Below are 13055 nucleotides of genomic sequence, written 5' to 3'. Positions count from 1 at the left end.
GCTTAAAAAAATTCAAACTCCCACCCGCCAGTTTAGAACTGAGTCCTTCCTGATGAGTGGCGGAATGCTTTCAAAAAACAAGAAAAGACGTCCCGTTGCACTCTATTTAAGCACTTACAAGGAACGGTGTTATAAATGTCACAGAATTCGTCATTTTGAAGCTTTTTCTCTGTTTGTTCTTCTCATTCCTTCGGAGGAATGAGTTGAAATATTGAGTTGAGACTACAATAACACTATCCGAAGAAGAAGATGAACAACCAATCGGACATCACATTCCCGAAAAACAGCCAATCAGCTTCAGCTCAGACCAATTTTAAACACTCACCCGCCACGATTGGTGTGTGGAAGCGGTTGTGTTTGTATTTTTTAGATAGCATTAACCGTGCTCGTTGTTGAATACGGTTTTTAGAAGCTAGTTTAAAAAAGCGTGTTGTTAGACGTGACATTTTTGGAAATTAAACGAGGTAAGATATGGTTGAATATATTCTCTATCTATTGGAGGTCGTTGGTTGCTAAAGTAACAGCTTTGCTCTTGGTTGCCCTGAACACACTGTGTGGAGTTAGCTATTGAACTAGCTTCAGTTTAATCGTATGGTTGCTCTCATGTAAAATGTATATTTCGCACTTATTCCACTTACTTATTCCACTGTTACCCTTAACTAGATTAAATTGCTATTTTAAGGTCAGTATTCCAGAGTTAATGTTGTATTATTATATGGCCCTTGATATGCACTTGTTAGAAACCCTTTACGTAATGAACCTTAAGTAAAACGTTCCTTTTCTTTTTTTTTTTTTTGAAAGTATTCCTAATTTCAATGTGATGAGAAATGTGTAGTGACTCGCGTCAAGGTCTATTTTTGCTCCTTTTTTTTTTAGGTGTGTGATTAGCGTAACACTAAAATCCTCTACGATTCTGATTTCCCTTAGCGCTACACAAACGCCAAATAATTTTAAACTGTCACTTTATCGTGATTGCTAAACTGTTTAAAACTGCATTTTTGCTATTATGACCAATTAATATCCAACTGATTAGATTTCTTACTAAATACAGGCCCCATGGAACTGAATGCAACAAAACTAAGGACCTGTTTCATCAGTGAAATTCCGGTGTTTTAAGTTGTTCAGCTTTATATCTGATGAAAGACTCAGCCCTCAACTTTTTTTATTCTTTACTTGACGGGTTGTTATGATCTATCTTTTCCACTTCCATGCTTGACTGCCAGGAAGGGCTGTTTTTTATTCCAAGTGCAACTGTAAACGGAAGCGAAATTATAGCCATCATATCAACAAATCATACTCTGTTTCTTCTTACCGATGAAGCAATGTGGGGGGAAAACTTGACATCGGGGGTTTGGTCTCATTTTTACCCACCAGGTGGGACTGAAGTCATCACAGTACAAAAAAAATATGTATTTGTTTTCCAACTGCTCATTTGTTGTTGTTGTTATTTCTCTCAAATGCGGTGTACATTTTAATTCATAATCTTATTCCAATCCCTAACTATTCCAGATACCTGAACATGGAGTCTCGATTTGCTCACCTGCGGCAGCGGGACACCAGTGTGTCAATGCTGAGGGTGAAAATGTCTCGCAGAAAGTCTCAGTCCCTAAAGGAGAATCGAGAGCGGTCTGTGAACACGCGCAGGCAGCTGCATAAGCTCCAAGAGCTGGAAATGTCTTGCCTGGATGCCTCCATCGCAGCGGCCAACATGTCAACCATTCAGGAGACCCAAAACGATCCACCTGTTAAAAGTATGGCTTTGATATCCATCAGACTGATAACTCAAGCTGTCCTGCACACAGTACAAGAAGACACCTAAATCAATTTTTAATTTGCCTTTTTTATTGTGTTCTAGTGTTGTGTTTATTCGTTCTAGCTTATTAATGCTTTATTACGCATGGTTCCCCACAGCTAAAGCACAAGAGAGGGTGAAGCAGCTTGAGCGCTGGAAGGAACGGAAGGCTCTTGAGAAGGAAAAGAGAGAAAGGGAGCATAAACAGATATTTAAGACTGGAGTTTATCAACCAAAGGACGACCTTACTGTTGTCTCGCTGCCTGTTGTCCTAACTGCCACGACTAGACCTAAGCAGGTGAGGACTATTCACTGCGAGCATGTCTGTATTTCACCTCTTCCCATTAGTTTTTATTTGTTCTTTACGATGTGATGACATAAGTGACAACAGAGGGATGATTCTTTATTAAAAAGATCATTGTACACAGTGATCAACATGTAATTTTGTTGTTTTTTTGTTTGTTTGTTTTTTTTTTTTTTTTTTAGAAAAAGGTGAACCTAGCTCCTACCCAGAGCTCCAGAGTCACCCGTTCGATGAAACAGCAGCAGCATGAAGCACCAAAGGTGATGCTCTTCGCTTTGATCCTAGGCGTTGTTCTGATGTTTCCCTCTCAACCCCATAGACCTTAGATCTTAACCTATTACATACAAACTAATATACAATTTGCCCCGTTGTTTTTCTTTTGCCAATATCCGCACAGCCCCTGAAAATGCAGGATACAAATATTGGGGCACAGACAGGTAAGTGAACTGGATGTCCCTTTACTGAGCATAAAGCATCCAATCGGCCGTAGCCTTGTGCGTTAGGTGTGACTTCTCATTCTTCCCTTAGTACGACCCGCTGTGGAAAGATCAACCAGGACCCGTGTAGCTCCTGTCAAGCCAGCGCCAACTGCCACCAAGACCAGAGTTTGTGCAGGTAACTAATAAGAGGACAAGCCCGGCCACTGTGTTGGTGTCACTATATTGTGTTTCTGTATTCGCATCTCAATCTGTGTCTCTGTGTTAGGCCAAACTACCGTTACGGGGCCCGTCGTACAAGCTTCATCAACCAGATCAGCCAACAGGCCTCCTGTTACAAAAGCTCCTGTGGTGAAGGATAAACCCAAGGACAGGGTTGCAGGTACACACTGCACAAAGACTGGGTTTTTGAGCAGTCTTTGAACTTGTTTTATTTTCTTAATTTTGTGTCCAAATTTGATTTGAGATGAAATGAGTAAGACACTTATAGAAAACTGCGCATGTTAAATGTTTCTCTTTGCCTTCAGATGTAAGAGCCACAAGGACCCGAGCTGTTGTTAACACTGTGGCCCCCCCATCAGGTGGACGAGGAGACTGCAAAGGTGTTTTTTTTGTTTGTTTTGTTTGTTTTTTTAAATGTACTGACAAAGAGCCGCCCAGTTGAACAGTGTTGCCTTTTTCTTGTGAGCATGAGTGGTTTCAATTGCTCACCTTTCGCTCTGCTCCTTTAATATACAGCAGCTGTGAGCAACACAACCCACCCTGCTATTGCCAAGATGAGCACTTCAGTGAGTGTCCCACGCAACATGTTAAAAGTTGGATATGAGGTTTTTGGGAAACTTTTGAGATCAGCGAGTTTGCTGTTACTGTTTTGTACAGGAGCCTGAGCTGAAGGAGCGTCAGGTGCAGCAATCGGAGAAACCACTTTGTCCTTCCAGCCCGTCATCCTGTTCTACGGAGGAAGACATGATGGTGGACCAGGCTCCCGAGGGATCGGATCCTGCCGTGGATGCTGCTTTACCCTCATTTGCTCCTGAGGGGTTTGTCTTCGAGGCTCCTGTTGGCTTGTCATTGTTCAAGTTTGACCCTCTCACTCCTCGCTCAGCAAACGCCTTTCTCACACCAAGGTCTGATTTTCCCCTTTGTTCTATTTGTAGTGTTTGTTGAAGATATTTAAAAACACTACTATGCCTCGTTGCTTTAGAACACCTGATTAAAATTTGAATTTTTTTTATTTTTTTTTAATCTAAATGCCATGATGTCATTGTTTTTTGTTGTTTTTTTTCCCACAGCCCCACCTTCAATTTTCCGCCAGCCCCAGCATTCACTGTTGAGCCTGAAGCTGAGCCAAGCAAACCCTCGCCCCCCAAAACACCTCACTGCTCTCCACCTCCTAAATCCTCCACAGTAGCCCCTCCAATTCCAGGCACCCCCCTGGAGCTAAAGCATGATGTTCCCTACTTCAGGTGGTTCACCTTTTTTCTTTTTTCTTTTTGTTCCATCCATTGTAAAATGCCATTTATGGTGTTTTGACACTTTTTTTTTTTTTTTTTTTCCAGATCGGAAATTGTCAATGAGACAGAGAGACTCACAACTCTGTCTCTCCACTGGGAATCTAAAGTGGAGGATGAATCTATCCCAGAAGAAAGTGAGGGCATCTCCTTACGTTTTAAGTATCTCAATAGATTAGAGTTGGCTTTCATTAGGATTATTGGACTAACCGGGGGAAATGGCATAATTCATCGACTGAGCTGTTTTCAGCCAGTGCTGTTCTCTCTCTTGTCTGATAGTGAGAGACCGCATGCGTACAGCTATTGGTCAAGCACGGCTGCTGATGAAGGAGCGCTTTAACCAATTCGGTGGTCTAGTGGACGACTGTGAGCTGGGCCGAGGGGAGAAGATCACCACCTGCACTGACTTGCAGGGATTCTGGGACATGGTTTATTACCAGGTGAGTGCCCCACAGCAGCGAGTCGAAGTCAGCCTGAAGATAGACTGAAAACGCATGAAGATAACCAGATTTATCTTGTTTACGCGGGCTGTCAGGTGGAAGACGTCAAAAAGAAGTTTGAGGCTCTCAAAGCAGCGGAAGACCGAGGCTGGGTGGAGGAGCACAAACCCCCACCACGGCAAAGGAAAGTGGTGAAGGTGAAGATCAAACTTGGCTTCATTAACATTTTTGCACATCTGCGGTTTCTTTGTTTGCAAAAACAGAATTGTACTGTTGTGTGTATGTTTGAGAACAGACCAGAATTGACCAACAAAAAGCTTCTTTGTTGAAGAACTGGCTTTCTGGTTTTCTTTTTGTTTCCCCGGTTGATACGCACATCATATCTGTCTTTCCTTCTTGACAGAAACCATCAGCTGCACCTGCCAAGCCAGCAGGACCCAAAGCAGCAGCAAAGTCTCGCCTGGCTGCTGTAAAAGCAGCCATGAAAGCCAGACAGCAGGCAGCCGAGGCAGAGAGGGAGGCCAAGGATGCTGGTAGCACTGACAGTGACCCAAGCGCTCAGGAGCCTCCACCCCAAACAGGGGCCCAAACCCTGGAAACAGTGGTTTTCAATGGAGGTTTCTTCCGGGTTGAGAGCCCAGCCAAACCACCAGGTAAAAGAGAAAAAAAATACTACTTTTTTTTTTTTTTTTTTTTTTTTTTTAGCCTGCTGTTTGAGCTGTAAGATTTGTTCTGATAACAAAGTCGAACATATTGTTGTTTTCTGTATTTTCAGTCAGACGATCTAGCCGCCTGAGTGCTGCTATGCTGCCTCAGGCCTCTCCTTGCTCCACATATCTCTCACCTAGAAGAGTCACCCGACGATCCCTTGCGTTGGCCCAGACTCCTGTTTATGCACGCGCTTCACCCGCTCAACCTGTCCACACTCCAGTGCAACTACGCCTCACCCTCGAGCAAACGCCAGCACCAACGTCTCAGCGAGGCACTCCTCAGCTGTCCCGGAACAGAGCGGGCACTGTTAATAGCTCTCTTTGTTTCTCACCCGTGAAGGAAGGGCTTTCGGGTGAGGCCCAGTCCGAGAGCGATTCCTCACAACAGTCAGAAAGCGTCTCTACACAAGAAGACGCCGCTTCTCTTCCTGCATTGGGCACACCAGTACAAATGCTCCCGACCGTGTCTGTAGAACAGGAGCAAGAAACGCCAGCTGAAGCCGTTAACAATGGCCTCCCTGCCACCCCAAGGCTCTCCTTCTCTCCGTGCGAAACACCTCCTCGGGTCCAGGCTCCTGAGCCTTCAGCCGCACTGAGTTTCATGCTGTCACCTTGTATAACTCCTGGCCTGCCTCCCATCTCCTCTCCTGCTGCGACGGTCCCTGTGGAGACCCAACAATCTGCGTGTCACACACCTGAAATCTCAGTCATAGAGGTTAACCATTTCTTTCATTTTATTCATTTGGTTTCTGTATGATTTAAGAAAAAAAAATAATTCTCACCTGGTAGGTGATGACTGATTTGCTCGGGCTTTGCAATGATTATCGTTATATTATTCTCATGACTTTAGGAAATTCCTGGGTTGGACTTTGAGCGTTACCTCCAGCCTTCACAGAGAGGCAGCCTGTCACCCAGGGAGACCGTTGCTGGAGAGACTTTGTTGCCCATGGCAGAAGATGTAGAGATGGAAAGTCCCAGAAGTCAACCTGAAGAACTGCTCACCCAGCAAGAGCCAGGTATTACCGAACCCCCGCAGGCACATCGCATGCTCCCAATGTTCACTTGGGTTTTGTACTTCAGCAACACGTGTTGCCGTTAAAACTGCAGTAGGCAAGATTCTATCATTTGAAGTGATCACAACTAGAGTTTATAGTGAGGTTATTTTGGACCTTTTAAATTACTGAATGTTACATTTTTTATTTATTTATTTTAATAAGATGGTGTGTTTTCCAGAGTTCTTTTCAATAACCATCCTGTTTTCTCACTCTCACGCTTACCCTGTCACCACAGCACTGTCAGCCCTGTTCACTCTTCAGTCAGCACAGGTTAAAGTTTTTCCACTTTTCATTGCTTTACATGTAGATATCTACTTAAAATGCACAGATTACTGGGGTTTTGATGATAGCTGCTTTCTTTAATGGCACCTGGACACTGAATACATTTTCGTCATTTTTAGGTCCAGACGGCGGACTCCGCCCTGCTTCTGTTCACCCCGGACCTGAAGGACAGGATACGCCAATCTGTCTGTCCAAATGACCTGATGGTCTTCACCCCTCCTGACATTTAGCAACAGATCGTTTTTCAAAATGATCCATTTTAACATTCGAATACTTTGAAGTCTTGTTTTCGATTAGCAGAAAATAGTTTTATTTTCCATAAAGGCCTTTAAAATTAAAGTTCTTTTTCCGAGCAGGAAATGGCGTGCGTCTTCCTTTACAAACAGCACTTTTTCTTCGAGACTGGATGGTTCAGGTACTGAACAAAAGCTTTTATCCTGTTCATGATCATTTGTCATACAGTGTATATCCACTACGTGGTGTGACTGCTATGTATGGCTTTAATTCTATATAAAAAGCGAGTTGTATAGGATTTAGTGACATCTGACTTAAAAGATTTACAGTGGGCCCAATAACACAAGGCCTAAAAAAAAATTCAAACAAACAAAAACATGGTGGCGCACCATGGCAGACTTAACAGAAGAGGACTCCGAACATTTGTAGATACGAATATCTGTTCTAAAGTGCCAAAAAAAATTATTTTCATGTGATTCCACACTGGTGAGAAGTTATGAGTGGTATTTTTTTGTCAATAGCTCTCCTGAAACATGAAATAATACAAGGGAGTGAACATTTACCCTTCTAACGTTTTTATTTCTCCACTTGTCATCATATTCAAATCTGACCGAACAAAAATGAATATACCACAGCTGGGAGCTTATATAAGCACGCGTTCATGCCTCTTTGCGTCTTTGAGCCTCCTGGGCGAACGTCTCCATCTCTCTGGTCACCAGCTGGTGATGTTCATATGCAGGGAAGAAAGTGCGGTTCAGAAATTGATGAAATGTTTGGATCCTAAGATTGAGTTTGTGGTCTTTCACGTCACTGGTTTGCACCTCCTTTCCTTTGTGTCTGTTCTCCACAGTGTCCTCTAAAAAAAATATATATATATAGATATTTATTATGTTGGGCCAAAAATGAGTGGATTTATCATTTGTAAACACTCGAAATGTCTCAGATCTTGACTGCCACCTAAAAGTGAACTGGTCAGCGTACGCAGTATATGCATACTCATTAGATATGACTTCAATCTATAACGAATGTTTAATTTTACAATTCACACCTTCATGAGATGTGTTCAGAAAACACGTTCAAACAATACATTTGAAACAATAAATGGAACCTGTAGAATCAGGCATCTTGTGGTCTTCAGTTCTGACGTGTTGACTCTCAACCTCCTGCCCGGTGGAACTTCCCGTCTATCATAAGACGTCAATAAAAAGCTCATTATTTATCAGCAACACTGGATACAGAGATGTCATTTTCATCTTTTCAGGCGAAGACGGACAGAGGACATTTTCTAAAGATCAAATGATCCCTTAGGGAGGGAGCTACTTTAAGTTTCCATTTCTTTGTTTTGCTTGTTGAACTACCTGTTAGAAACGTATATTGTTGTGCAGGGTCTTTTTCTCATTTACCTCCATTGCGGGTAGATCACTTCTGGCCTGACTGTCAGGCCTGAGCAGAGCCCGGTCCTCCTCCAGGACATCAGAAACCTGCTGAAGTTTCACCTCGGCACAGCCCGCAAGTACCTCAAAAAACTCCAGGAATGTGATCTGCGACAGAGAGACAGAGCACAGCAACAATGGTGACAGTAAGCAGAAGAAATGCATTTTAAAAAAAAAAAAGGTCTAATTGGAGGAGTTCTAATCCTTCGTCTGGCATTGATAAATGACTGGTGTAAACATGGGCAGACCTCCAGATCCAGAGAAGAAGACAAGTTGTTGCGGTCCTGACTCTCAGCAGTGATGATCTCCAATAACCTCGCTGTGGTCAACTTATGGTCCAACAGACGGAGATCCTGTCAAGGGTATCAATGCATTCATCCTCACAATGTCTCAGACCTGTTTCTGTGATATGTCAGTTGTCAGTCTGTAATGGTTGTGAAGTGAACAACCTTGTTCTAAGCATATCTGACTCGGATAGCCTTTTAAACCAAAACCTTTCTTAGCTAATTCCTCCATCCATCTTTTGAATTCACACAGATCATGGGTAGCTTTGATGCAAACTGGATCTGGTCAATAGTTTGTAACAGTATCAGTAATTCAACATCATTCCTGAATGGCTGGCTTTCTGGTTGTGATTTAGGAATATGTAGCAGAAAAAAATGAACGAGAAGTCGTTGATTTGTACGTTGTTCTGAGTGGGCAGCGTGTTACACCTTGAACATCCACAGTAGGTGCCGGTAGGTCATGGTCACGTTGACCCTGCAGAAAGCCTCGTACACCTCCCAGCACTGCTTCATGTGCTTCATAGCCACCACTGCAAAGTCTGGCTGCTTAAACAGGAAGCCTGGACAGCACAGTTGTAGTTACTGAGTGCAGCTCTGCATCAACGGAGTTCAGCAAGGATGCGAATGTCCTGAAGAATCAGTTTGAAGTGGCAAAACACGACAAGCGAGGAACCAGCTGTTGGCCTGATGTACTGGCGTATGTACAGCAGTTATTTTCATTCAGTGTTTTACTGCGTTTTAGTTTTTCACCTTTAGGTCTTAACAAAAAAGTTCCATTAAAGAGAATACAGCTGTAAAACTATAGGAAAATATGGATACTCACACATATAACATATATTTGTACTTTACAAATAATTCTTGTCACTTTTATGTATTCTTTCATTTCTGTTTTTTTTTTTGTTATTTTTTTACAGACATTTTCTAAATCTAAATTTTATCCCCATCCCTCTAGTGCATTTGTTTTTCTTTTTTTAAGTGGCATGAGTGAATCAGCTGGTTCCTCAGCACGGGCAGGAAAGCCGATCTGACCATGGTTGGATAAAACAATCTGAGACCAATGGAGATAGTTCTAAATGTAATTTTATGTTTCATGATTTGTTCAATATTTAAATCATGAAGATTTGTGCATTCTTTGATCAATTTTCCCACAGTCTTATTTCCTTGTTTACACTGTGTTTTTCATACTTACCAATGCAGCAGTAATACAAAGTCAGTACCTTTCACTTCCTTAGCATTTGGCAGAATGGCATCTGTTATCAGTTTGGATAAGCAGGCAGACAGAAGATTATTTTGTGACCTGTAAATAGAGATGAAATTCTATTTCTCTGCTCAAACCAAGATCGACGAAAGTTAAACAACAAATGTTGTCCAGGTATTCTCTGATTGTCTGTTGGCTGCTCCTTACATCATATCTTTACTGTAGATACGGTGGGCCACGATCACCAGACTGCTGAGGAGCTTGTGATGCAGGATGGGCGTGAAAGGAGAGTGAATCTCTGCTAAACCTGCCTCCTCTAAAATACAAAGAGAAAAATTCACCTATCAAACTATAATCTTTGCTCTGTCTTGTGTATGAGACATTGATTAACTGGTGGGGTTGCTGAATGATAGTGTCTTTTACCTCTGATAAAATGGTCTATCTGTGTTAGAGTAACGCCGTGATGATGGATGTTGCAGTCTTTGAGCAGGCGCCAAAACTGCAGGCGGGACAGCAGGAACGTGTTGTCTGGGGAGTGGGAATGGCCAAGTCTGCTGTAGAAACTATAGATAGACCTCAGCTCCATGACTTGCTGTAGCAACACAAACTCCACCTGTTAGCCGGAGCATCCGGGCAGGGGCGTGGTGGGGTATAAAGACGTTAGCGATAAGACCTTGTGTTGATCATTTTGCACTTGGAGGCAGGAGCTGACCTGTTTGCGCTCAGTGTCACGCTTTTCCTTTGGGATTTTCTCCAGAAGACATTCAATGCTCAGAGCCATGTCAGGTCCCAGTTTAAATGAGTCGCCACCTGACAAAGGGGATCCACCTGCAACGAGATAGTTTCAAACTTTAACGTTGTTAATCAGATTTTGGATTCACCTACAAATAATTTTATTTATTTATTTATTTTTTTTACCAAAAGGAGTAGGAGCTCTGTTTCCATTCAAGTTGGGTATCTTCATCTGATCATCCACAAACTCTCCTTCAAATACACGACCATCCTGGAAAGTGAATTTGCCCTAAAACAGCATTGTGCACACATTCATAACATGTCACGTTAATTACGTACCCTAAAATATGAGTATTAACATTTGCATCACAGTTACAATCTGTTTAGGTCTGTCAACTCTTAAAGTAACAAAGACGAGTTCACACTAAAAAACTTTACAAGGCGTGTTTGTTGTCCTCTCAAACCCAGCTCCTCAACAATGATGGAAAAGGGCACTCGAAGCATTTTTTAATGCGTTCTTACTGCATTTCAAGCATTTTATTTATGTGTCATATTTTCCCAAACTAATAGTGAGAGATGATGCTGTGTGACTCATTAACCTGCCCGTGTTTTTTATTGTTCTTCCACCCTCCTTTGTAGACCGATCCACCGGCGTAGTGAAAGGTTCCCTCTCCGTGCCTTTGACCCTGAAAAAAGTCCCCTTTGTACTGATTGTTCTGGGAATACTGCGACCCATCCGTTCGCACCGAGATCCAGACGTGTGTGCCTCGACCATGCTGTCAGCAAAGGAGAGCTCGTGAGATCAAAAACAGCACAAATCTGGCTTAATGTGAATTTAAAAAAACGTTAGATATGTATGTCGATGTTAATAGTGTGTGTGTGGGACTAAATGGTGTACCTACCTGAACTCCATCCTGCCATTTCCCAACATACTGCTGTTCCATTCTCTGCCACCTCATCGCGCCCTCTCCATGTCTCGTGTTGTTCTTCCACTCACCGGAGTAAATGTTACCAGACGGGTAGCTGTTTTTAAAACAGATGTTATCTCTGAGCTGTTCAAAGGCAACAAAGGCTACAACTCAGAAGTTGTACATACTTCATACATACCACCTCTCTCCCCATCCCTCTCTGTTGTTCATCACCCAGTCCCCTATGTACCAAGAGGTCTTATCCTCATTATAATAGGCAGTACCCTAACACAGACAAGACCAATAAAAAACGAATAATTTCAAAATCTTTAAAGACTTTACCAGTATTATAGGCTACCTGATAAAAAAAAATTGTGGATCCTACCTTTCCATGCCATTTGCCCTTATCCCACTGCCCTGTATATGACAAGCTGTTTTTGGCACACTTGTAGGTTCCCATCCCGTGTCGTACACCATTGTAGACTTCCCCCGTGTAGGTGCTGCCATCCGGCCAGGTATAGGTGCCCCGGCCCATTGGCATATTACTCACAAATTCTCCCTGTTGGAAAAGAAACTTATACTAACTTTGACTTTTGTTGAGACATTTATTACTAGAAAACCGTCTGTTTTACCCGTGGGTACATGAGTTACATGTTGAGAGCTGCTACTAGCCCACATTGGTTATTGTACTATAAAGCCCTTTGCAAAGCTCACTTACATTTAGGCTCACTGACGTTACCACAATATATCATATCAAACCCTACCTCATATTTCAGTCCAGTTGCCAGTGTGATAACACCAAATCCATCCATAAGTCCTTTGGAAAATATTCCCTAGAAAAAAAAAAAAAAATTAGCCTCTTTATTATAATCAATTTCATTAAAAACTTTGGACAGAGGGAAACATATTTTCCATAGTTACATGCACTTTCAACATAATTGGCCACTGAAATAACCAACATTTGAATAAGTTTGAATACTTTTAAGTCCGTTTTTTAATACACAAGTGAGTTTGATTTCATTTCCACACGTCCTCTCAACTCTGACAAACTGGAGCTCATGACAGTTGCACCTTGTATGTATGTCCTTCTTCAAAAGAAGCAACTCCCTCTCCGTCAAACTGCCCTCCACAGGTTTCCCCCTCGTATCTGTCACCAGTGACAAACCAGCATACACAGCTCAGCCACAGACAGGCGTCTGGAAACGGACACTTCAAACAATTCCTTTCTTTGCTCAAAAGATTGTCGAGCTCATTAACGTTATCGGAGATTAATTACCTCTTTATACTCAGGAAAACAAGTGCGGGGAGTTCATAGGTACCATCAACTTCGGGCTGCTCCAAGTTGGTTTCGTGTACATGTGCTAAATTTAAATTTCCAGACCACCTCGCCAACTTTGTAATTTCTCTGTCTTCTGCTAAGTGTGGCCTCTCTATTCCGTACGCTTCCCCGTTGTCTTGGCTGCCATTGCTTTTCAGAGTCGTGGTGTTTCTTTTCACCTCTTTCATTTTGCTGTTAAGTATCTCCCTTACATGACAGAAGTAGAAACGTCTCCAAGGTAACGGAGAAGGGCGCTTAGAACTACGGTGTCCTTGTTAAGTCAATAAGTTCAAAATTGCACATCACTACCACATTCTTCAGCTAGTTTAAATGAACGCGTCAGTACAGGTCGTGAGTTTTACAAGTTTTACATTTCTTCTCTTAACTACAGCAGAAATCTTTACCTCACTTTGTTGA

The 13055-nt window shown here is 42.4% G+C and overlaps 2 protein-coding genes across 3 annotated transcripts; one reads left to right on the top strand and one right to left on the bottom strand.

Annotated features, from left to right (window-relative positions):
* Window positions 1-161: 161 nt before the first annotated feature.
* Window positions 162-6892, top strand: dlgap5 (discs, large (Drosophila) homolog-associated protein 5). 2 transcript variants are annotated; one of them, XM_075457734.1, is made up of 19 exons: window positions 162-464; window positions 1510-1751; window positions 1912-2090; window positions 2279-2356; window positions 2494-2533; window positions 2625-2711; window positions 2802-2915; window positions 3061-3135; window positions 3275-3321; window positions 3413-3660; window positions 3826-3999; window positions 4093-4181; window positions 4324-4484; window positions 4580-4681; window positions 4888-5137; window positions 5260-5909; window positions 6045-6210; window positions 6485-6519; window positions 6651-6892. In XM_075457734.1, the coding sequence occupies exons 2-19, from the start codon at window positions 1520-1522 to the stop codon at window positions 6759-6761; spliced, it is 2838 nt and encodes a 945-aa protein (XP_075313849.1). In that variant the 5' UTR covers window positions 162-464; window positions 1510-1519; the 3' UTR covers window positions 6762-6892. The 2 variants fall into 2 exon arrangements, with proteins under 2 accessions (XP_075313849.1, XP_075313848.1); XM_075457733.1 differs by having other exon boundaries at window positions 3272-3321.
* Window positions 6893-7339: 447 nt separating this feature from the next.
* On the bottom strand, window positions 7340-12904 carry rsph10b (radial spoke head 10 homolog B). The gene is made up of 17 exons (XM_075457735.1): window positions 12597-12904; window positions 12392-12467; window positions 12085-12153; window positions 11706-11879; window positions 11520-11605; window positions 11315-11435; window positions 11012-11188; window positions 10599-10701; window positions 10393-10508; window positions 10104-10293; window positions 9888-9996; window positions 9700-9779; window positions 8912-9042; window positions 8447-8551; window positions 8169-8306; window positions 7874-7949; window positions 7340-7621 (listed from the first exon to the last, which is right to left on the bottom strand). Exons 1-17 carry the CDS (start codon window positions 12824-12826, stop codon window positions 7425-7427), a joined length of 2178 nt encoding a protein of 725 aa, XP_075313850.1. The 5' UTR covers window positions 12827-12904; the 3' UTR covers window positions 7340-7424.
* Window positions 12905-13055: the final 151 nt, after the last annotated feature.

This window comes from Odontesthes bonariensis, chromosome 23 (assembly GCF_027942865.1).
Source record: "Odontesthes bonariensis isolate fOdoBon6 chromosome 23, fOdoBon6.hap1, whole genome shotgun sequence".
NCBI lineage: Eukaryota > Metazoa > Chordata > Actinopteri > Atheriniformes > Atherinopsidae > Odontesthes > Odontesthes bonariensis.
This window is presented reverse-complemented; position numbering and strand designations above follow the sequence as displayed.

Excerpts from the sequence above, each read along its gene's own strand:
- dlgap5 (XM_075457733.1), top strand. The coding sequence starts at position 1,520 with ATGGAGTCTCGATTTGCTCACCTGCGGCAGCGGGACACCAGTGTGTCA. Across the intron at positions 2,712-2,801 it reads CAAGACCAGAGTTTGTGCAG|GCCAAACTACCGTTACGGGG; the intron begins GTAACTAATAAG and ends TCTCTGTGTTAG. Across the intron at positions 3,322-3,412 it reads TTGCCAAGATGAGCACTTCA|GAGCCTGAGCTGAAGGAGCG; the intron begins GTGAGTGTCCCA and ends TGTTTTGTACAG.
- rsph10b (XM_075457735.1), bottom strand. The coding sequence starts at position 12,826 with ATGAAAGAGGTGAAAAGAAACACCACGACTCTGAAAAGCAATGGCAGC. Across the intron at positions 9,043-9,699 it reads AAATGCTAAGGAAGTGAAAG|GCTTCCTGTTTAAGCAGCCA; the intron begins GTACTGACTTTG and ends TGTGCTGTCCAG. Across the intron at positions 8,307-8,446 it reads CTTCTTCTCTGGATCTGGAG|ATCACATTCCTGGAGTTTTT; the intron begins GTCTGCCCATGT and ends TCTCTGTCGCAG.